Genomic DNA, 25954 nt, shown 5'->3' on the forward strand with positions numbered 1-25954 from the left:
CCTTTTGACTAATCTAGAGGAAAATGGTAAAAAAAAAAATAAAAAAAAATACAGAAGAAAAGAAAATGTGCTAAAATGTCAGTTAAGGGAGTCCGGAAGCGTGGTGGATTCATCAGCATCTGTTCCTGCTTCATTCATTCCCTCCTCCTAGAGCTGCTGATCTTCAATGGGCGGCGTGAGGAGGCTGCGCGCGCGCCCGACCATCATCATCATCATCATCACCACCACCACCACCACCACCACCACGTCGACACGTTTAACTTCGCCCATGCGTGGCTTTACATGTACACTATTCCTACACTTGTTTCTGAAGAGAATGACTCTGATCGTCTCCGATGATGGAATGATGAAGGACGCGCCGGGTTCCTTTATTAACGCGCTTTATTTCACGCGTTTATCCGTGTATTCCGTTTATCCAACTCTCTGGACATATTGATAACAACACGAAACCCTGGAGGAGATTTCTGGTATATCGACGAATTTTATTCAAGGTATGTTCTAGAGAAACAGTTCACACACTCATACAAAACACACACGCGACCTCCAATAGGTTTATTTCCCGTGATATATGATGATGTTCATAGACTATAACAAGATTACTGTTGTTTATATCATGAAATACATTAGATTATTATAAATTGTCAGTGGAAAATGTTGTTGATGTTTATGTATCCTCTACAAGCACCCTTATTAATAGGTTGGTTAGACTAGAGTTAGCTTGTGAATGAGATTAATGTGGGTATAATACAGGCAAACATGGGGGCTGCGTCCCAAACTGCACACTCCCTTACTAAATAGCGCACTAATACAGTACGTCGCGTATGATAACTATAGCAACCTACAGTGTGAAACCTACTTTAATGAGACGAGACCGTTTAATACGCGGGTTCAGACAAGCCAAGACTATTACTGTTAAAAGTAATAAAGTTCACGCTTGCTATGAACCCCAGAGTCGTTCTTGTAATGTTTTCTTTTTATTCAATAAACCAAGTGTGGAAAAAAATGAACTAAAAAACCTGTCTATATGACTTACACCAGTTCATTTTTAAACGGATCCTCTGTCATCTGAACCGAATAACCTCCAGTGTTCGAATCGTTTGTTGATGAACGACTCAGAACGATTTATTGTAAATAAATCACTCCAAAGAATCGGTTCGCAAGCATGAACCAACTTGTGAACGTTTTACACTTAAAGGCGCATTGGGTAAGATCTGTAGGAACATATATGTTTTTAATGGCTAAACTGGTTCAGATTTGAATGTTTGAGTGTTTTTGTTTTATTGAGTAATGAGTAATTGCCTCCATTTCTGCCCATGTTCACAAAGCTCTGCCCCCAAAACTAACAGTGGCATAACTAGATTTAGGTAGAAACACTGACCAGACGTCAGTACATATATAAATAAACATCACAGACCATAAGGTAAATTACCAGCTGTTATTTTTTTAGCTGTGTAATCCACAAGTTCTGAGACAATTTTCCCTTTAAATTGTGGAGTAGAGACAAAAGTTTTGTGGAGTAGAGACAAAATGATAAGATTTACAAGCAAAATCTATGGTGTTAAGAAATCATATGTCATAATCCTATGTGGTCTATTTTAGGTCAATATCTTTTGCTCCTGGAATTTTTATACATGCATTTACTGACAAAAATGTATTGGAATATATTTCTATTGGTGGGTTGAAATTTAATTTCATTTAATTTAATTTAATTCTCTGACCCATAACCACACCCACACTGATCTGGGGCATCAGATATAATCCTGATGTAAAACACATGCAAGGAGCAGCTTCATGTAATCAGAGGTCTTACTGTGCTACCGAGCGTTGCCTTGCTGTTGGTCTGAAACACTCGATCTGTATTAACCGTGACCATTTATGATGTTGACCGGTACGACACAGCTCTTGTCAGTAAACACAGAACACACACTGACCTTATATACCAGGAATTTTTATGTGCACATGGCAGCATAAGCTAGATGAATCTCTAGACAAGGATGACACTAATGGTTTGGCATTAGTTATGAACTGATACTCTGCAGATTGTATTGTCTGTACTGAACTGTAAATGAATCCATCCATCCCTAGTTACCATGGCAATGACAGGTAACTACGGATGGTAACTAGGGATCGAGTTCTGACAGAACGTCACTAGAGCTCCTTGATATAGGAAATAAAAATGCCACATTAGAACACAATTTCACATCAGCAGTATCACTCTATCAATGTGTGGAAAAGTCCGGATTTATGTGACAATGCCGGCGTGATGTTTAGCATTTATACATACAAATTACTTACACCTCAATGCAAGAGCATGAGGAATTACTTTTCACAAGGTAACCCTTAAAGAATGTGTACTTTCATTTAATGCAGGACTTAAGGCAGGCTGCTGAGGTACATTTACTATTTTTTGTGTTTGTACAGTAAGTAAGTTTGCTAGTATTAGATTCAGAAGATAATTTCCACCCCTGTTAACCAAAGACAGAAATCTAAGGCTATCATGGGCACAAGCCCAAATTTCACAGTTGAAGGCCTTCCCTCAATCTTCATCTGCCCAGTTTCTGTGCACAAGCCGTCTTGTTCCTCACTGACAGGAACCTGATATATCTTCTACTGCTGGAGCTTATTCACCTCATGCTTTGTGCATGCTTTTCTGCTTATTATGGTTGTAAAGAATGATTATGATTTATTCTGTTCTTTCTAGCAGATTGAGCCAATCTGGCCTCTGACCTCTCTTATCATCACTTTATAATCGCTTTCTCAATGGTTCTTGTTTTTTACAACATTCCGTGTAAACTCTAGAGACGCTTGTGTGTAGAAATGCAGGAAATCCAATGATTTTTCGCATTGTGCTTCTGATAAAATAACTGCATGAATGTGCAGGTACACCGGTGTTCCTAATAAAGTGGAAGGTGGGTGAATATTTAGTTGAAGCAATATTTGATCCTGCTAATATGGCTAGAATATAAAAGTATGCAAGTAGTTAGTAACAATGCAGAATATAATTTGGTCTTTTTCCATGTCAACATTTGTTTATTTATTTCTAGAGGTGTGCACAGCGGTCTAATCCCATTTCTTGCCCACTCTTGAAGGACTTTACCTCAGGCATTGTCCAAAACTGTCTTATTTCAGTCAAAGTGGACGGTTTTTGTCCCACAAGCTTCATATCCACCTCCACCTGAATAAGAACCAACACTCGAAACTGAAGAAGAGTTTGTGTCCAACATCTTTCTGCTTAGAAATGTGTTTTTTATTGTATTATCGTATATTATTAATAATAAGCTTTTTTAATGGTTGAGTAAGATTCATCGAGTACGTTTATGGATAAAAAATATAGTTTTGGGTAGAAATTTCTTTAGCCTCAAGTTTTGCTCTGCTCCAGTTTAAGCGAGTACATGAAGGCTTTTTTTTTATTTTTTATTTATTCTCATTAAAGTGTCAGCTTGATCATCAGAGGATTATTAGCCTGTGCTCGGATGTTACTAATGTGGTTATAGGCTAATGTGGTTGTATTTATTAATAGCAAGTGCATTAAAAAATAGACTTATCTAACTAACTGTTGTAAAGCATTCTTTTAAAGTTTGTTTTAGTGTCCGTGTGAATGCGGCATCGTGTATAGAGGTTTGCACATTTATGGCATTTGACAGACTATTTCTGAAAGGCACTGGATCAAATAAGTCAATTATGCAATATACAATTCAGTATGTTTGAAAGAATCAATTCAGTTAACCAATTCGTTGCCCATCAATGCACAAACAATTTTGTAGTACAATTAAAAAAAATAAAAATAAAATAAAAAAAACATCTTCATTTGTAGCTTCCGCTTATCTGCATACAATCAGGAGACACTGTGAGATTGTGAGGCTAATATTAATCTCAACAAACTCAAATTTATGTTGATTACAATCAACTTAAAGTCTAAAATCTAACACAAGGCAAGCCGTGCAGCCACATCTGTGAGACTGGGGAGTTTTTAATTAGAGTGCTGGGAAAATGACCTTGGGCTGGTGGATATAATATGTAAGAGTTCAAACTAACACGAGTTTAGCTGCTTTATAGTGAATTAGGGAAGTTTTAAACTGTGCTTGGGCTTGAAATTGTGTAGTCGGGGCAATTGTGGTGATGAGAAAAAAAACACTTATCTGTTTGTTGCTCTCTCAAACATACTGTCAGTTTACGTTGTTAAATACTTCAAATACTTTGTGCATGTAGACAATCCAGAAGCTTGCAACTGTTCAAACTCCATCTAAATGTAAATTTAGTGGCGATCAAAGAGGTAAGAAAATCTGATACACGCAGGATAAAGTCATCAGTTGACTTGGATGAGATGACAGGTAGAACCGAGAGAGTACAAAGGTTAAAACAGCTATTTACAGTTTGAGCAAAGAAGAAAACAACATTACAAAGAGAATCAGTGATGAGTGAAATCACAAGATTTGCAGAACTGAGGTTATCAGGTCTGGTGTGTAATTTCCCACGGGCTTGGAAGAAAATGATGAACGTGAAATTCCTGTTATTGACTCGTCTTTCTGCAAGGTGTTCATGAAATGGAGGATGAGTTCATCTCAGTGCAGGATCGTTCTACACAGCCAAGTGAAATTCCCGCCCAGGAGTTCGTTCTTACTGTAGGTAATTTAAAGCAGCGCAATCATCAGACTATTAACAAAAAAGACCCAGGGGTTAAACGCTCTTGAATTAAATGTGTATGATGGAACACTGGAGTTTCCCTGATTTATGGAGTGACTAAAACATAAGAGTTAGAAAAGGAGGTTTCTTTTACTTTAACGTGTGTCAGAACTCCCACGATTTTATTCTCGGGTTTGAATTGCTATACATTTTGTTGTGTTGAGAAAACTACCTACTTGCTACTTCATTGCAAAGCTGCTGTGGAGTAAAAAAAAAAAAGGCAGTAATTATGCTGTGTGGTCTTCAAGGTCCACTTGACACCTCCAGAAGCCGGTTATATCTCTAGCAGCTCTCCTGGCGGTTTGTATTATCGCTAATTCGGCTAATTTACCATTTTACAAGAAAAAAGATTCGGTTGAATCGAGCAAGTTAAACATTTTGTTTTGTTCTTTCAGTAATCTCTGCACGCACATTCATTAGACTAATTAGCTCGCTCTGTTCTTGATGGGGCCAGCTTTTTTATTTTTTTATTTTGTATTTTTTCGTTAATGGGGTTTTTGACGTATAAATCTCAACGCAGATCATTTCACCTGCTAAAAATAGCTCACTGATGTACAGGACTGACATGCAGAAATAACGTAGGTGTTATGGAGCTGGTGACTGAAACATAATCCTGATCCATGTTTTGGCTTGCATCCATTTCCTTTGCTTGTAGTGTAACACAACACAAAATTCAATTTCATACCATAAAGTCGTGTTTCTATACCATGCATTTTCCACACACACATTGCCTGTATAGGTTTACATTGTAAATTAATTTTAGAAAATCATTAAAAAACATGAAACAATTGAAACTTAATAATTAAATTTATTTTTGTGGTCAGATCAGAATCTTAGCAGCATGTAATGAAACAAAAGCTGTATTCTAAAATGTAGTAAAGGCAAATAAGGCTTACTAATCATTAGCACTAGCTTTCACTGAAAGTGGATGTGTCTAAAACCTGGTGCTTTTTTTTTCACATTTTGCTAAATCCTACGTTCTCCATTATAAAGTCTCATATCTCCAGCTATAAACTTAAGCCTTAACTTAACATGACTTTCCAGTAATCGTTCTCTAGTCATCGGTGGTGTAACTTACCGGGAAACATTACAGGGAAAGTACTTCCATCACCAGACTTTAACTACTTGTGGGAAATTCCCATTTGCTGTTACACACAACCGTTGCTGTTTTCTTGAGCCTACCAGCATGCTCAAGCTCAAGAGTGTGGGCCTGATGATGTTTCAATGTTTATTACCTCACATCTGGTGTACAGTAAGTGGTGTTTTGTGGCAAACAGCCTACTTTCTTGTGTACTGTACAATACACAGAAATATTAAGTATTTGAAAGCCTACTATTTAAACAATATGTGATAAATGTGATACACTGTACTGATACGCTAATAGCAGATACGCCATTTTGATACGTTAATTAATCTCATAATAGTACGGATATTACTGTAAATAGGTGTCATGGCACAGTGCACAACGAGGATGCTCATGTCATCCGTATTAGACAGAGTAAACGTTTTAGAGGTTTTATGTGAAATATTTAGCTCATTAATTACTGGTAAATGAACACACGCTGTATACGATTGTGTGGCAGTTTAGGAAAAAGCAACAAATACATCAGATGCATTGGATTTTGACAAAAATAGTTTTTTTTCTGGCACAAATATACACTGGCCTTATCTAACCTAGCCTTGGTCATATTCATTACAAGATCACATATTTAAGGAGTTTAACAAAAATGTTCCTCCAGATGTCTAAACTGGGGGTCACGGTGGCTTAGTGGTTAGCACGTTCGCCTCACACTTCCAGGGTCGGGGTTCGATTCCCGCCTCCACCTTGTGTGTGTGGAGTTTGCATGTTCTCCCCGTGCCTCGGGGGTTTCCTCCGGGTACTCCGGTTTCCTCCCCCGGTCCAAAGACATGCATGGTAGGTTGATTGGCATCTCTGGAAAATTGTCCGTAGTGTGTGAGTGCGTGAGTGAATGAGTGTGTGTGTGCCCTGTGATGGGTTGGCACTCCGTCCAGGGTGTATTCTGCCTTGATGACCGATGACGCCTGAGGTAGGCAGAGGCTTCCCGTGACCCGAGGTAGTTCGGATAAGCAGTAGAAGATGAATGAATGAATGAATGTCTAAACTCTTGCTAGAGAATGGCACTTACACACAGAGCTTTCCAACGTCTAAATACAATGGTATTACTATCAAGAAATCGGGCCCCAGAACATAGGTGAATGAATGGATCAGCACGATCATTAGGTAAAGAGATGATGATGGGGAAGATTAACTTTTTTTAATCTAACCACGAGAAAGAGACAGATGCTAATGCTGATAATCAAATTAATATCTCATTTCCCTCATATCCCACTGTATATGTAGGATAAAATTCATTAAAAATGTGTCAGTGAGGCTGTTTTTCTATAAGCAGATTAGGTTTAAAACGCAGAGGCAGGCACGGCGCCTTTCAGCGGAATTGGCATGAAATCTTTAAATGCAATGTTCTCAATAACTTTAACGTGAACTGCTCAAGTTCAACTGCTTGTGATTGAAATACAGACAAAAGAGAAACATATTTCACTTCGAATTAAAAAGTGCAGTGGTTTAATCCTTCAGTTTGCAAGATGCAGTAGGTGTAGATGCAGTCTTCCATTCCTCTTACAGTAGTTAAATGTGTTTCATTGTTGATACAAACTAATCTCTGACTAAGAGACATCTATGTTAGGGAATAACATACTTTCATCTTAATCACAGAATAATGGCAGGAGTTGACAAAGCATTTATGCCACAATGCTCATTTTATACCTTACAAGGAAGCCAGTGTTGTGTTTTTAGAACGCTGAAGCAAAGCGATGAGGATGTAATGCAGACGTGTTCAGAGTTTGTTAGTAGATTAGTTAATATAGTGCTTAATACTTATTAATGGCACCTTTCTTATGCTAGGCTAAATGGGAAGCTAGACGTAGGCTATATAAATACTGTTGTTATTGTTATAGAATATGCATTCGTCGCTAGTTATATACATGGGATGGAAACACTATGCTGTACAATAAGAGGCAGTGAATGAAGGAGACTGGCAGCTTGACTGAGGCTGAGATTAATCTGCATGAATATCCCACTAATCTCCGATCCCACAAGCCTGTGTTTTCTCGCCGTACTGTCAGGACTGGCACTGCCCCGACCGTGCCTTTCTCGGATGTACTGTAAGGTCTGCTTTTTGTCACAGCTCCGCCAGAATCTGCTCCCTTTAATTTTGTTTTGGAAACTCACTTGACACTGCAATTATAAGCAAAGTGTTTCAACTCGACTCGCAGTCTCTCTCGAGCGTGTTTTTCTCCCATTTCTCAACGAAGTCAGGCGGCAGCGTATCAACAAGCTTCTGATTTAATGAGTCTATAACAATGATAAACCCGCGGTTCCTGTTCAAGCTGCCACGTTTTGATCTACTTTTAACTAGGGTGCAAGTCACTCTCTTCCTCTTACTTCCCTGCTTTCACACTCACACACACACACACACACACACTGATGATGATGTGGATTTATCTTGTGGGACAGAGTCTCCTTTCATTTCTATAGCATTGAAGACCTGTGCTTTCTGGAAAAAAAACTACAACAAAAAAACGGGAAGTAGGTCAGCATCACACCTCCGCTGCTCCGCTCTGAAAGCTCAGAGACTGACTTGGCATGATGTAGGGAATCTGTCATGATATATTTTGGTGTCTTGTGTATCATATGGCAAGATAAAGAAATGCAGACAAGAACTTGGTGACATTTTAAAAGCATTTAAAATCAGTGATATTTAGAAATATATAGATGAAGTGTCATGCTCTCTCTCTCTCTCTCTCTCTCTCTCTCTCTCTCTCTCACACTCACACACACACACACACACACACACACACACACACACACACACACACACACTATAATAGGGCTCCATCATGGTATATAAACGTAATATAAAACATGAATTCTCCTTTCTGATTGATCAGAAGTGTTTCTTTTCTGTCTGTCTGAGCCACATCGAGCCAACAAAAAATAACATGCAACAATTATAGTCATTATTAATATCTATAATATAAACCATTAATAATAGTTGTATTCATTTTTTATATTAATATTAATTTCTTTTTTTTTTTTTTTTTTCCATTTTTTCCACTTTTGTGCTTTTATTTTGGTCGGATGTTGTAAAGAGACAAATCTAAACAAATGGCTCAAACAATTCCTTTCCTGTGGTGCAAGTTTTTGAACATTTTCCCCCCGACTCCCAGCTTTAAATACCGTCAATTACTATTTTCTGTGCATTTCTTATCAGAACTAAATAAAATGCTGACTTGTGCACAGCAGTAACTTTTCCCTGTCTTCTTTTCTTCCTAATTTATCAGAATGCCTAAGAATGCCAAGTAAAAGCAGATTTGCACACACACACACACACACACACACACACACACACACACACACACACACACACACAGAGGCAGTGAGTCATATTGCATGCTTTTTAATACATTCCACACATCAGGCTGTCTAGATTTTTCACACACATCATATAACCAGTAAAGCGCTGACATTTTTGGACATTTTAATATATACACTGTATTAAATAATCTGTTTTTTCCTCTGAAATGTTTAATATTTGTTTCTTCACTGTAACTTGCTTGAGTTAAGTTGTAATCTAAGGATTACCAGGATTACAATTTTGTGATTTAAAAAAAACCCAACAGAACCCAAATTTTTTATTAGATTTTTTTATGTAAATTAATTGCAAATTATGTAAATTATGATAAAACATAAAAATAAACCCGAACCCTAGATGCTTTCAAAGTGATCAAATATTTAAAGTGTTTTTTTTTTATAATCTACTCAAATAGCAAGATTATTTTAAGCTCCTGTCCACATCCAGCACAACTTCTCCACTTCATTTTATTTCATGGTCATGAGCATGAGCACAAGCATGGCAGACAACTGAGACTAGAGAATTTAGTACAGAGTTCAGTTACTCTGTGTGTCTGCGTTTCCCTGAGAATCCCAGAGTTTTGGCCTAATTTACATCAAATCTGTATTTTTGAATCTTTAACATTTTCATTTTGGGATTTTTTTTATTTGTAAAATGGTTTTTAAAACGATCTGCAACATTGCATCCATATCCGATCTGAAACATTTTTTTAATTGGCTTTAAAAATCGTGTTTTTTGTTTGTTTCTGAGCTCTGTATATACACGGTGCTATTTAGAGTTCTGGAAAGTGCATCTGTATGTATCCCCGGTTTCAATGACAGTCCTTGCAAATCTGATTTGCAAACCAGGGCATTACTCAAAGACTACAATTGGGAGGGTTTTGAATGTGATTCAGCTCTGTTACACAACATCAATGCACACTCATTTCAGTTCTGCTGTCAGGATTACATCTATGTTATCTTACAGGTACACCTTGTGTGTTGCTTTGTTTGCTTAACACACACTTAAACCGTTTGCGGGCCAAACTTGGTAGCTAAAGTGCAGTCTTGTTGAAAGCTTTCGGTGATTTTTTTTTTGGCCATAGATGGTTAGATATAGGGCATAAAAAAATGTTAGCATGATTCAGCTCTTAAGGTCACTTTTAATTTAAATTAAGCTTTTTCCAATCTGTCCATTTTTAGTGAATCTGTGCCCAGTGTAACTTCAGGTTACTGTGTTTGGCTGACATGAGTGGAAGCCCTGTGTGGTCTTCTGCTGTTGTAGCTCATCCTCCTCAATTCATTTTGAGATGCTTTTCTGCTCACCACAGCTGTAAAGAGTTTTTTCCCGTTTTTTCTGTTCCTTCCTATCTGCTTGAGCCATTCTGTCTGTCCTTTCTCCTCTCTACTAGCACACTATTTATGTGAAAATTCCAGTAGCACAGCAGATTCTGAAATACTCAATCCATCCTATCTGGCAACAACTGATATTTGATGAGAATTAATTAATACTCTTGACCCATATCTACTCACTCACTCACTCACTCACTCACTTTCTACCGCTTATCCGACCATATCTACACGATTGTTTTAAAAAAATAATATGAAAATGGCTTATGCCTAAAATCCCAACTCGGCTACATCATGCTATGCTGAATGATGAATTGAATGATTAGAAAAGTGCAAGAGATGCAGTTCAGAAAATTTTCTTCACTAAGGTTGTGCATGCTGTTGTGTGAATGCTGCAATATTGTGAATGAATGCAATGCTTAAAAACTACAATGGAACTAAAGGTGTTTGTACAATCCCTAGGGTGTTTGTTGCTTTAGCAGAATACGGTGAATTTTTCAACACTCATGGTTGGAAGCGAATGAAGATTAATGACCGAATTAATGAAATGTAGTTATTTTAAATATGGACTAATTTTTATTTATTTCATAATGGGAGAAAAGGTTTTTCTGAGCAAAAAAAGAAAAAAGTTGCATTGAATTCTGTATGAGTTATGTATTAAATTGTATCTGGATGTCATTAGCATCATTTATCTTTTGTCAGACGCATTCTGGGCTTACATTTGTTTTTGTTTATTCATACTAAAATAGAGTCCACGATCAGAAGTAGAAATTCGTCTCAGCCTCACAGGCATTCTAATATTTTGTGTTTTGTACACTTCATTTGCCATAACTATCCTGAAAGTCAGCATCTTATCAAAGTGTGTGTGTGTATGTGTTTATGTCTGTGGGCCAGTTTTTGTCCTCTTCCTAGACAAACAAGCTTTTAAGAGCAAAATTGAAGAAGAAAATTGTAACTTGACGGTAAGAAATAGACAGGTTTAAGGTTTCCAGATGGTTGCACATGGACAGTAATTTTCTAGTAAAATTGTTTGAGTAGTGTGTTAACCCTGGAAATTCCAGTTGAAAGAATGCAACCTTCACATGCTATTGGAATTATCCATTAGGAGGCTGCACATGAATCACATGAATGACTGGGGAACTGAGTTCCAATGATGGGAGTCCTGAACATGTGGTTAAATTGAGTTAATGTTGACATTTTGTTTGTATTCATCTATATATCTATATCTATATCTATCTATCTATCTATATATATATATATATATATATATATATATATATATATATATATATATATAAAAAATAAATATGTAGGAATTAACCTAGGGACGTCCATGTTTTGTGTTCTTCCTGAAAACAAAGCATGTGAACACGGCATACTCGCCATTGTCACTTCATATGCAGGACATATGATCAAGTGCCCTTCATCTACCTATGTTGATACTATTATTCTACGGAAAAAAAGCAAAATGTGGACACTTCATTTGCTCACACATTTGCTAACGTAGAAGAAGAGGGGCGGGGCTACGATGATTGATGACAATCCATTGGACAAGACATCTCACAAAAGTGTTCCATTTGAGATCACAGTATAAGTGCATAATGTATAATACTTTATTTGGGACACAAATTTTAGCTTTTAGAATGAACTGGTCAGTTGTATGAGATTTCGGAAAGCAATGTCTCATCTGTTATAAAGCAACCACCCCCTCTAATCTTATATTATATTACAAAAGAGTAGCTCTTGGAAAAAGCTGTAAATATCATCTGAGAATCAGGTGCTGTCCATTAGGTGCTAATCCTAGTTTAACTCCATTATGCAGCCATTTTGTCAGTAGGATAGATTCCACAACGGCTTTAGAGCATAGGAGCTTCTCGGTTCTTCGACTGAATTAGAGACAGTGTTTATTTCACTGTAGCCAGAGATATTGGGGATACTTCTGAGCCATAGTTTAATAATTTGATAATGTGGACCATCCATCCATATTATTTACCTCTTATAGTACACTGTATAATGGGGAACCTGGAAACTATCCAAGGGGACTTGGGGAACAAAGGATGGGGAACACACTCACTCACATTCACCTATTCACACACTACAGACAATGCAGATATGTTAGTCAGCTTACAGAATGTCTTGGGACTGGGGGAGAAAACTGGAGTTCGCAGAGAAACCCCCAAAGTACACCGAGAACACGTTAGCTCCATGCACACTGAGCAAAAACAGGAATTGTCCACGGGTTGCTACCACGGGTTGTGGTAGCTCAGTGGTTAAGGTGTTGGGTTGATTGTAAGGTCATGGGTTCGAACCCCAGGTCCACCAGGCTGCCACTGCTGGGCCCCTGAGCAAGGCCCTTAACCCTCAGTTGCTCAGTTGTAAGTCACGCTAGATAAGGGTGTCTGCTAAATGCCGTAAATGTAAATGTCCCCTCAACCCAGAGGTGTGGGGCAAATGTGCTAAACACTAACCGTGTTTCTCCGTTGATGTCCATTGACCTGGTTTTCAATTAATTTCATTATTTTGTGTTACTGAAACTTGTTAGTTTTTTAGAACACTCTTTGTTATTTTCTATTCCTTTCAGAATCATGTAGCTAAACCATAGCTTTTGTGTTTTAGCACCTCCTCTATCTTGTTTTGCTGACAATCAACTTTCTCAGGGTTCATTTTGGAAAAAAAAAATTCTTTAATTCTTTAAAGCTTTAGCCGCCGATTGCCTTTCATAAGCTACCTAGTGAACATGACTTTGAATACCTGCAAAACCTCCAGAATTAACCTGGGTGAAGCCAATCTTCCATAGATAACACACACATTGTTTGGTGATAATTTTATGCTTACTGCATAAACCTAAAAACTGATCCGGTCTCACAAAAATCATAATTACAGTAATCCAAGACACCAAATAATCCAGTCACTGAAAAGATGACCTTGAGCAATAAAATATTCTTATTCTAAGGAGCAAAAATCTAATCTGTAATCTGAAAAGAAAAGACCATTAAGTCCACAACTTTGAGGAATCTCTCAAGCTTTCCAGCTAAGGTAAATAATTTTAGCCTGTGAAAATTCAATATAATGCAAAGAGATTTCATAAAGTTCATGACCGAACAAGAGAGATTCAGTCGGATTTATTTTATTTCTAAGAAAAGCTAGGAAAGTTCTGGATTGTACAGAATTACTATTAGGAGCCTTACTTATTTGTTTACATTCAAGTTTAGAGGTTTCTCAGATTGCGTTCCTTTCCGATCAATAGGTTATATAAACTGGAATAAGCTACATGAAAATATTTATTCCAGTGGATTGAAATAAGATGTGAGTTATGAGTCAAGAAAACCTTTTTTTTTAAATCACACTAGTTAATGCCAGGAAAATATACATATGTCATTACCAGTATGACAAAGTGTCGAGGTAAACACAGTTTGAAAACATTATTTGTGGATTTTAGTGGTTTTTAAGTAATAAATAAACTCTGAGGCTGACCATAACACCTATGTTGAACAGTCCTTAAACATTATAATTGCTGGCATGTAATACTTATTTGTTAAAATTAAAAATGCCACCTACAGCATTAGATTGCCTCTTAAAACACACAGTGGCTTGTTTTGGGTTGTACATCTGTCTGCCCGTCTGTCTGATATTATCATTCGCATGATATCTCAAGAACGAGTGCTGGAATGTTTTGTACAGTTGATCAGATTTTGAAACAGGGTTTTTCTTCAATAGGTTCCTTTGTGTTTGTCTTACAGAAATATTACTTACATGCTCATTTTCAGGAACTTAAAGCTTAAAGCCTTAACTTAAAGCTTATATTTAAACCCCATTTTTCGGCTAGCTATAAATATCGTCTGTTTGTCAGTCTCAGATGGTCGTCAGCGCAGTTTCTCAAGAACGTATGCTTGAATGTTTGCTGTATTTATATGGAGTTATTCTGGTATTCAGCAGATGAACTGATTAGATTTTGGAATTCATCCAAACAGGATAAAGTTCACAGAAATGGCAAATGTCTGAAAGAGTTTCTCCTGAGGAGCTTCCTTCTTGTTTTCAAGTATATTTTAAAGGCTTTTATTTTTGGCAATTGGAAGTATTAGTAGCAAGAGTCATCGGTCTGGTTTGCGGAGATATCCATGACTTGTACGACTTGTTCGAAATCACACAAGCCTTTAACATCTACACACTAACAGCACTAACACCCAAAGCTCTCCTCTTCTGTTGTAATTATGTTTACAGCTATGAAGTCTTTTGTCTAGATATTTTTCAGGTTTATGACTTACCTTTTCAATTCGTAAACCGTTTCATCAAGTGTAGTCTTGCCACATAAATTCGTTAACGATGACTCAACTATTCAGTGTTTTGTTCTGTTAACATTGCACTTTATACCTAATTTAAGTACATACAATTTTATTTGTATATCACACTGAAAATATTCAGATATTCAGTCTTTATACGGTATTTCAAATGATTCGATTTATATTAGTTGCCAACTTGTTTACTTTGTTTGTACTTAAACGAATCCCGACCTAGCCATTGACGCCACCACTGTCTAGCTGAGCCAAGCCTTTGGCGTAACCTCAGCGCAACCACATTGAATATCTGCACTGCATTCTGGAGTTTTGAGTGCTGTTCCTTTATTTCTACTCACAATAAACATCAAATATTTCAAAATAAACACATTCATATGTTCCAGAATGGACTTCCTTTTAATCTCTACCTAGAACATGTAAAGACGTCATGGTCCACAGAGCTCCTCGGTATATTGAGCCGATTATGATGTTTTATTTAGCGGCGCTTTGCTTGTACGTGGAAACAGAAAAGCCGATGTTTTTCCTCTTGTGTACTTTTTTAACAAGAAAAATCAGCGGATGACACGCAGCATGTTTAACATATTGTCTTATTTAAATGAAGGCTCAAGCAATGAGCCAGCTGATGAGCCAGCTGATGGCCTGACTGCATGTAATGAGTCACTGAATTTCTGCATTTGCTAATGATTTGTGGTGCGCTGTCTTCAGTAACAGCTCAAATATGTGCAGCACATTTAAGAATATGCTGCATTCCTACCACTTGCATCAAAGCCACATCGATAATGTGCTTCAGCCTGTGAGCAGTTTATTCTCCGTTGGACAAAATACGCTTCAGTGAAACCATCAGGCGACTTAAGAAGATAATGCTGGAAGGATTTATGTTGTCTAGTTTCAGTATAAAGATAGTCCATGATTTAGATATGTGTCTTAAAAGGTTCTATATATTTGAGGTGGCAGCTCCTTGAGGAAATTCTATTAACAGGAGAAAAATATCTTATACATTAAAGATAGAGGTCAGGATTCACTGTTAGCTCCGAAAAAAGAGAAAAAGCTTATTTTTTTCCTCTCTCCATTTTCCAGAGACGATTAATGTCATATTAAAGACAAATCTAGTGTGGAAGTGACTCAAATGGTTAAAAGGCTCTAAGCTCCAGAATGCAGTGCAGCTCAACTAGTTAATGATGTACACAAGGAGGAGTGTGATGGTGTAGCATGAATGTTGAGGCTTTGGAACCTGTTCTGTTTGAGCAGAGTGTACAGAGAAGGAGGTGTGAGTGCTGGGCAGACTAAAGGAATTTAAACGCAGAGTAAATATACATATCAGATACAAATCTGAGGTTTTTGGTTTTAAATGAACTGTTTAACCCTTGTATGGTGTTCGTATTTTTGTTACCCAGCCAGTGTTCGTGGGTCTGTTGGACCCGCTGCATTTTTGGGTTTTTAATTCAACACAATCAAAAATTTTATGTTAAAATACTCTACAGATGTTTACTTCATCCCAATTAGAAGCAATATAAACAGCATATATGGTTAATATTTGCCCTTTACCTTTATTACATCCATTTTTTAATTAAAGTTCTACTCGTTTTTTGTTGCTTTTAATAAAATGTAATAAAAAAAGAAAATCAAATTTAATCAAGTTATGAGTGGGAAAAAAATCAACAGATTTACAAGGAAGAAAAGTTACTATTGATGAAAACTATGATGTTTATGAATATGGGTCCCACAGACCCGAACACCACACAAGGGTTAAAATTGTAAACTGATTTGGCTTACATTTGTTTGTTTTTTCCCTTTTTAAATGTTTCCTCCTATCCATCCACTTTGGCTGCTAAATCTTTCTCCTCTCATCTTCACTCTTATGGGACTGTCTTTATTTTTTCCAATGTAATCATTTTTTTGTTCCTCTTCCTGCTCCTTCCCTCTGGCTGCCATTTAACTCCCCTACATCTCCTATTTTGCCCTTTAGGATTGCCTAGAGCTCTGGCTTGGATCAGTTTTCCTGCTTCTGCTGGTCCCATTGTTGTTCCGGTTCCTCTTCATTCTCCTCTTCTTCTCGGCCCCAGAATCCTCCGCCAGTCAAAATGCCTACCACCTACTCTATCCGTTACATGCAAGAGAAGTTCCACCTTCTCCTGTAGTAATGCCCACTCTGGCCCAGTGCCAGTCTCCACCCACTGCCCTACCCACTGTTCCTCCTCTTGCCATCCCACCCCTTGCCATTGCCACTGTTGCCATCTGCAGGCTCCTGCACCATGAATGATGAGGTCATCAGCACCAATGCACTGGCCTGGCTGGTCTGCTCCGGGGTGTCTATCCTGGCCAACGCCTGGGGCATCCTGAGTGTGAGTGCAAAGCAGAAGAAGTGGAAGCCTCTGGAGTTCCTGATCTGCACACTGGCCGGCACACATATCCTCAACATGGGTATCCCTATCACCATGTACTGCGTCATCCAGCTGCGCCGCCAGCACTCCAGCTATGAGTGGAACGAAGGCCTCTGCAAGGTCTTTGTCTCCACCTTCTACACACTTACTCTGGTCACCTGCTTCTCCGTCACATCGCTTTCCTACCACCGCATGTGGATGGTACGCTGGCCTGTCAATTACAGGTATGACCAAATTTGCTTGGCTGGATTAATGTTGCAGGTTTTTTTTTGCAGCTATTTCTAAAGCCAGTACAAAACCAAGTTTTGCACTGATTTTATTTTTAAAATAATTATTTTTTTTTCATTTTCTAAGATCAATCCTTATATCTTACCTTGAGCCTATATGTATCACGGCTCCTCAGCTACAATATTCAGCATTGGTTTGAAATATTGCTATTCTTAGCCATGGATGCTGGAGCTTATCTCCCAAGAACACATCCCTACTGCCTCCTGTACAGCTTTAGATATTTTCAGTGATATCAGGTGACTTATAGCTGCAAAGACAATTCTTGAAGGATTTTAAGCTTTAGTGTATTGTTCTATTTTGACCATGACTTTCTAGACAAAGAATTGCTTTGGTTTCTGACTATGTAACCATCGGATGTAAGAATGCACCATGCTGTAGCTCTTGTTGTGTTGCTATAGTAAGAAAAAAACTGTTATAGAGACACAATCATCTACGCTTTTAAGTGTTTTACACTTTTTAAACAACTGCAATGTGCCTACAGTTACAATTTGCAATTTATTATTGAATAATACTCACCTGTCACAAGCCCTATTCGGACGGGATTAGTTTGACGTGAGGACGTGGGGGTAAAGTAATTATTACCAGAGCTTCTGGTAATATTGATTTTAGTCCTGTCTGAATGTGCCATCTCGGTAATCATTACGGACAATGTCAGTAAAGATTACGGCGACTTTTACCTTCTGTAAAAAGGTCCGGAAAAATTACCTCAGGTAATACTAATCCCGTCCGAATAGACCCGTTGTAAATATGTACGGTAAAATTCCGTCATTTCCTGTTTAAAAGTAGTTTTTGGCGCGTTTTGCAATCATGGAGGCGCCATGTTGTCTGTTTGCACACGTGATAACAGGAAGCAACGTCATACGCACATGACGACAAGGAGCTTACTGTGGTGCGTAAAGCGAGTTACCCCTCCCACTTCTGCTAGTTTTACTGAGATGTCTTGTCCCGTGCGAATTGGCCAATTAATATTACAGACGTCCTGAGGTAAAATTGCATTACTCCACGTCCCCACGTAAAACTAATCCCGTCCAAATAGGGCTATAGTTACATTTAATATTGTGAAAGCACCATGAGAAAATATTGTCCCTGTTATTGCTCATTACAGCATCTACAAAGTAAACATGTGATTCAGAGCCTAGATGCTTTGTATTCGGACATTATGTTTCTTATCTTAGCAATATTTCTCATATGAAAGAAGTCTAGCCTCATAATATTATCTGCATGAGCTTCAAATGAAAGACTGGAGTCTTGCCCTGGTCTTTTACTGCTTACTTCTAGCTCTATGTGATCCTAGTAGATATATTTATTTTTCCCCTTTTCTCTATGAATGTGCTCATAAACACACACACACACACACACACACACACACACACACACACACACACACAGTGTAGCAGAGATCTTGCTTATAATAGGTTCAGTGTGTTAACTTTCAATCAATTTCCTGTGTTGTGGATGCATACAGACTAGACCAGTAGTGGAAAGAAAGAAAGCAGTACAGCAAAAGAGCAAGAAAGGACAGAGTGCTTAGAAATGAATGAAGATTACAGTTCTGTATCAGCTGCTGGCGATTGTGATGATGGAGGCCGCAGAGGAAAGCGTGTACTCTGTGGCACAACCTAGCCAGAGAAATGAAGCTGAGGAATGATAAGCATTTTTAACATCAGCTTTTTATCAACTTTTATTTATCACTTGTCTGTTTAATGTTAGAGAACCACAGATTTTGTTGCTTTGTATCTCAGACAGTTAGCTATTAAAGGGAAAGTTAGGCTTCGCTCTGTGCCGTGCATATTGCATACACCACTCACATGCTGCATTAGTATCTGAAATAGTTTGGTGCATGATTATGTCGTTGTTTTTTTTCTAGTGCTCGTGCTCCTAGCTTTCTGAAATGGGAACAGCAAATGAAATATCTACCAGATGGCCTGCGTTTTACGAATAGACATTTCACCATTTGATTGACGATTATGTGAAAGCATTCGGATTAATGGATGGTGATAGCCTTTCAGCACTCAGCAAATATTATAAATCGAATGATTTACATTACAGCACTTAGTTGTTTATGGGGATATTTTTCTTTTTATGTGCCATTATACATTGGATCTATTGTAGCTCTGTGTTGTAATACTAGCTGATGCATTTTCACTGATGCTGTAGGAGAGCACATGAAAGCAAATCTGATTTTTCTTCCTAGTTCGTGCTCGATTTCTGGTGACTGGAAGAAACCAAGGTTGATATTCAGACTTTAACCTTGTGTTCATTAACGCTGAGTATTACTATATTATCATGGAATGTGGGAACACTATAAAATAAATGTCTTTGTACCCTGAGGTCATTTAAAACAACCTCAAATTATTTTGAGCCATACAGAGCATTTGTCAGACCTAATGACTTGCACGACATGACTGCTCCTAGCATTAGACTGCGTATCTACATCCAATGGGATGTTTACAGCATACCGTGATCCAGCTGCGTTCCTGTAAACGTATATCCCTGGCTTTAGGGATTATAGCACAGACACACGAATTGCTTACATATGTAAACATATTCCTCAGTTAGGAGAGAGTGACACTTCAAGCGGCAATAATATTCAAACTGCTGGAACACATAGAATGGTGTAGATGTGTGATGGAGAGGCCTAGAATTAGGTGCATTGTGACATTCTGGTAATTGCTTCATAGCTTTGAAAACTCACATCAAAGTACCGATTGTCAGGCCTCTTTCATAACTAACACATAATGCATAATTGACATTTAAGCTAATATGACTCACTGGGTAGCTGCCTTTGTAATTGTGATTTAGATACTTCAAAGTTAAAGTGTTTTTTTCATGTACTGTTTTCCTTATTTTCAAATGATCAATCCTCTGTAGAAAAGAAGGGTAAACACTTTTAATTATGTTAAGCGAATCACAGCTTTTTATTTATTGCACCGGTCCACGATTAATCATGCTTAACCTATTAGTCACAACTATTGCAGACACAATAATGCAGATCTCAGATCAGTTCAATCCAATAGTATAATCTGGTTAAAGATATGATATGGCATGAGGAAGGAACCTTAAGATGCAAAATGGGGCCTTTTGGTTAATATTGAAGTAATTCTTGTTTCATTTTGCTCAGTGGCATAGAAAAAGATCTTTCTGCCCTGCATTATGTGGCAAAGTGGCTTTTACATTGAGGACATTATTATTATTATTATTATTATTATTATTATTATTATTGTTGTTGTTGTTGTTGTTGTTGTTGTTGTTGCTATTATTGTTATTATTAATATTAACAACAATAGCAACAACAACAACAGCAACAACAACAACAACAACAACAACAACAACAACAACAACAACAACAATAATAATAATAATAATAATAATAATAATAATAATAATAATAATAATACCTGTTTTCTCAGCAATCCTCCTCTTTTGTTTTTAAACTCATGCTCATGTTCAGTTTTAGTTTTTTGGTGTCCTGCAGTTCGGTTATTAATCGGTCTCCTGCACTGCCTTGTTTTTTGTTCACAGACGTTCCACAGGATGATTTGCAGATGAATGCATTTCTGGGGCACAATGATAGAAAAACAGCCGCTTGTGCTCATAAAGCAGCATTAGACGAATAAGGACAAACAGAATTATTTGTATGAATGTGTGTGTGTGTGTGTGTGTGTGTGTGTGTGTGTGTGTGTGTGTGTGTGTGTGTGTGTGTGTGTGTGTGTGCGCGCGTGTGTGCGTGTGCTGTAACTTGGTGAGTCAAGATCAAAAGCAAACCAATTGTTCTTTTCTCCATTTTAAAATCTAGTGTCTGTATGCAGGAAGTGGAATCTTTCAGCCTCAAAACACGTTTTTTCCTAGTACTGCATTCAGTGTATGTTAAAATGTTGTAGATTATTGTCTTACTAGAGATATAAATAGAGATTTTTATTAGGTGCTTTCTTTTTACAGTATATACTTTTGAACTGACAGAAATGATGAACTGAGCTATGATGCTAACTGAGTAAGCTAAAACAACAAGGTCTCTGTTGTTATCTGAGTAAACTGAGACATTAAATATTATGTTGATGCTAACTGAGTGAGCTCAAACAGCAATGGCTATGATGCTATCTAAGAGAGTTGAATTAACAATGCTACAAGCTGCAATGCTAATGGAGTGAACTAAGACAACAAAGGCTGCAATGCTAACTGAAAAATGTTCTAGCACTAAAGCTATGAAGCTGAGGTAACAAAGGGTACATTAAAAATAATATTAATGTTGTGTTTACTGTTTTGACATTATTCTAATTAGACCCATGCAACAAGCTATCTGTTGTGATTTTACTGTCATGTACCTGCTATGGTGTGTACATGTGGTGGTAAAAAATCTGGCATACAGTATCTCACAGAAGTGAGTACACCCCTCACATTTTTGTAAATATTTTATTATATCTTTTCATGTGACAACACTGAAGAAATGACACTTTGCTACAATATAATGTAGTGAGTGTAAAGCTTGTATAACAGTGTCAATTTACTGTCCTCGCAAAATAACTCAACACACAGCCATTAGTGTCTAAACCGCTGGCCACAAAAGTGAGTACACCCCTAAGTGAAAATGTCCAAATTGGGCCCAATTAGCCATTTTCTCTCCCGGTGTTATGTGATTTGTTAGTGTTACAAGGTCTTAGGTGTGAATGGGTAGCAGGTGTGTTAAATTTGGTGTTATCGCTCTCACTCTCTCATACTGGTCACTGGAAGTTCAACATGGCACCTCATGGCAAAAAACTCTCTGAGGATCTGAAAAAAAGAATTGTTGCTCTACATAAAGATGGCATAGGCTATAAGAAGATTGTCAAGACCCTGAAATTGAGCTGCAACACGGTGGCCAAGACCATACAGCGGTTTAACAGGACAGGCTCCACTCAGAAAAGGCCTCACCATGGTCGACCACAAAAGTTGAGTGCACGTGGTCAGCGTCATATCCAGAGGTTGTGTTTGGGAAATAGACATATGAATGCTGCCAGCATTGCTGCAGAGGTTGAAGGGGTGGGGGGTTCGGCCTGTCAGTGCTCAGACCATACGCCGCAAAATGCATCGAATTGGTCTGCATGGCTGTCGTCCCAGAAGAAAGCCTCTACTAAAGATGATGCACAAGAAAGCCTGCAACAGTTTGCTGAAGACAATCAGACTAAGCACATGGATTACTGGAACCATGTCCTGTGGTCTGATGAGACCAAGATAAACTTATTTGGTTCAGATGGTGCCAAGCTTGTGTGGTGGCAACCAGGTGAGGAGTACAAAGACAAGTGTGTCTTGCCTACAGTCAAGCATGGTGGTGGGAGTGTCATGGTCTGGGGCTGCATGATTGCTGCCGGCACTGGGGAGCTACAGTTCATTGAGTGAACCATGAATGCCAACATGTACTGTGACGTACAACATTTCTGCGGCTATAACACTAGTGTTCATTCCAGTATTTCTGAACACGCAATATTGATTGGACATACATTATTTACACTGGTCTGCGCTGTTTTTGTGCATTGTCTTTTGTGAAATGCCTTGTTTGCTCTGTCTTTTGTCCTGCACTGGCTTTTTTTGTCTTTTGTCTTTTGTCTCTTGTCAATGTTTGCACCAGGTTGCACAGATGTACTTTATGTGGCTAGGACTACCTACTTAAGTCCTTAGCTCTGTTTTATGTAGCACCATGGTCCTGGAGAAACGTTGTCTCATTTCACTGTGTACTGCAACAGCTATATATGGTTGAAATGACAATAAAAGCTTCTTGATTTGACTTCTTCACTTGACATACTGAAGCAGATCATGATCCCGTCCCTTCGGAGACTGGGTCGCAGGGCAGTATTCCAACATGATAACGACTTCAAACACACCTCCAAGACGACCACTGCCTTGCTAAAGAAGCTGAAGGTAAAGATGATGGACTGGCCAAGCATGTCTCCAGACCTAAACCCTATTGAACATCTGTGGGACATCCTCAAACAGAAGGTGGAGGATTGCAAGGTCTCTAACATCAACCAGCTTCGTGATGTCATCATGGAGGAGTGGAAGAGGACTCCTGTGGCAACCTGTGATGCTTTGGTGAACTCCATGCCCAAGAGGGTTAAGGCAGTGCTGGAAAATAATGGTAGCCACACAAATTATTGACACTGTCGGCCCAATTTGGACATTTTCATTTGTAGCCAGCGGTTTAGACATTAATGGCGGTGTGTTGAGTTATTTTGCGAGGACAGCAAATTGACACTGTTATACAAGTTTACACTCACAACATTATATTGAAGCAAAGTGTAATTTCTTAAGTATTGTCACATGAAAAGTTATAATAAAATATTTACAAAAATGTGAGGGGTGTACTCACTTCTGTGAGATACTGTATATTAGCTTGATGCTAGCATGATAATAACTCATTTTTCTTCTCTTTAGCTGTACAGGTTCGCTGATTCAGATTGCAAGAGTACACCTTGATGTGTTTTTCTGCTGGTGTACAATTCATAATTTAATTATCATTCTGTTGCACACCGATAATAGTGGGAAAATTAAATACAAATACAAACAATAAAGGGAGGAAAACGGGGAGAACTTATTACATTTTTGAACACTGCTCGGTTCTTTAATGGCACTGTAGCCAGTAGTTCAGCTTTTTCTCATGCTTGGAATACACTGGTTTAAATTATGAATGCAGCCTGGACTCTGAAAATAAATTCTTCAGCATCTGTTTTTCTCATCGCTTGCTCTTCAAACTGACAGGGCTTTCCTTTTCTCCCCTCTTACTCCCCCCCCCCCCCCTCTCTCTGCTTGTGGCTTCAAGCTGTGATGATGTAATTAACCCCATGGGATATTTGGGAGACTGACAACAGGCTAAAGTCATGACCCTGACCATAGAGAGAACTACTTCTCCTGCATCACTCTAGACATTTGGCTTAGGTTTTCACATGGATTTCAAAGATAAAAGACAGGCAATAAACAGGAGGAGACGAGGGAAAGAGCTTTGAGTAAAAGATTGTGTTTCTCTTGGCAAGACTCTGAGTAATGCTAAGCAATGTAAATGCCCTGGTTTGTAAAAATCCAGCCAAGAACATCATTTGAATCATGATATGCAGCATTTGATTGAACTGTAACAGCAACGCAAATTGTGTTTGGAATTAATCTAATTATAATAATCTTTATCTTTATAATTAAATCTTTATCTTTATCTAATCTTTATAATTAAAACAAAATCTGAATTTTGTCACTTTTTTCAATTCATTTCAGTTTTATTCAAATGTATTTGTCACATACACAATCATACATGATAGGACATCCAGTGAAATGCTTTTTATAACTGTATTTATATATTAGAATAGTTTAAAATAGGTGGGATTACGGATATAAAACAGAATACAATATTTGATTATACAGTATAATAGTACCTTGAATATTTTCAGATGTGTTTCTTGTGCCTTATTGCACAGCAGTATACAGTTCATATTCCACATGGCCATTCAACTGCCTCTCTCTTATTAAAAAGCTCTTTATGATAGAGATATAAAAGTGCTGCCTAACATTACTACAAATGAATTTTTCTTTAAAATTTTCTGAGAGCAGACTAGTATTAAGAGTAACGTTTATATGCGATTGTTTTAAAAATATATGTGCTGGTAAGAATCGTTCAGAAAGAAAATTTTTCTTGGTTTAGTAACTTTTTGGAAGTGACCAGAGCTCCTGGTTGGTGTAATCAATGGTAACATATCAACCCTGTTGCCAGACTCAACGTATATATGAGTGATTCCAGTTTGCCCGTTTTTTCTGGGTACATGGATGACATTTGTGTCTTTCCTGTTAATCGGAATGATACTAGCCAATCATTGGCTCATTCAATCCATGTATGTTGAAGATGGTAGTTAGCGTGTCCTCTGAATGTGCTCAAAAAATACTTGAAGCATTGCAGTAATTGCCACTAATCCTCTTCCGGCTCTTCATCCATTTCATTTTCGGTTCTGTTTCCTCTCCAGGCTGAGCAACACCAAGAAGCAGGCTGTGCACACAGTGATGGGTATCTGGATGGTTTCTTTCATCCTGTCCACACTGCCGGCTGTAGGTTGGCACGACACCAGCGAGCGATTCTACGCCCACGACTGTCGCTTTATCGTGACTGAAATCGGCCTAGGCTTTGGAGTCTGCTTCCTGTTGCTGATCAGCGGCAGCGTAACCATGGGAGTCATCTGCATCGGCATTGCTCTCTTCCAGACGTTCTCCATGCAAACAGGCCACAGCACTGACAAGAACAAGTTCAACGTGCCCACAATCGTAGTCGAAGACGCGCAGGGTAAGCGCCGCTCGTCCATCGACGGCTCCGAACCAATCAAGACATCGCTGCAAATCACATACCTGATCAGTGGCATCGTGTTCATCTATGACTTTCTGACTGGATTTCCCATTCTGGTGAGTTGAATTCATTATACAGCAGTGATAAACAATGGGGAGTTAGTGTGGTAGCCTAGGGGTTAAGGTTTTGGGCTTCCAATCGGAGAGTTGTGAGTTCAATCCCAGGTCCATCAAACTGCCTCTGTTGGGCCCCTGGGCAA

The 25954-nt window shown here is 38.2% G+C and overlaps 1 protein-coding gene across 2 annotated transcripts in view; it reads left to right on the plus strand.

Annotated features, from left to right (window-relative positions):
- Positions 1-204: 204 nt before the first annotated feature.
- Positions 205-25954, plus strand: part of LOC132853643 (probable G-protein coupled receptor 153) — a 41713-nt gene continuing 15963 nt past the window's right edge. For both annotated transcript variants that reach the window (XM_060881547.1, XM_060881546.1), the window contains exons 1-3: positions 205-491; positions 16706-17344; positions 25382-25811. In XM_060881547.1, the coding sequence (XP_060737530.1) occupies positions 16992-17344; positions 25382-25811 (783 nt within the window). In that variant the 5' untranslated portion in view covers positions 205-491; positions 16706-16991. The remainder of the gene's footprint in view (positions 492-16705; positions 17345-25381; positions 25812-25954) is intronic.

This window comes from Tachysurus vachellii, chromosome 11 (genome assembly GCF_030014155.1).
Source record: "Tachysurus vachellii isolate PV-2020 chromosome 11, HZAU_Pvac_v1, whole genome shotgun sequence".
NCBI lineage: Eukaryota > Metazoa > Chordata > Actinopteri > Siluriformes > Bagridae > Tachysurus > Tachysurus vachellii.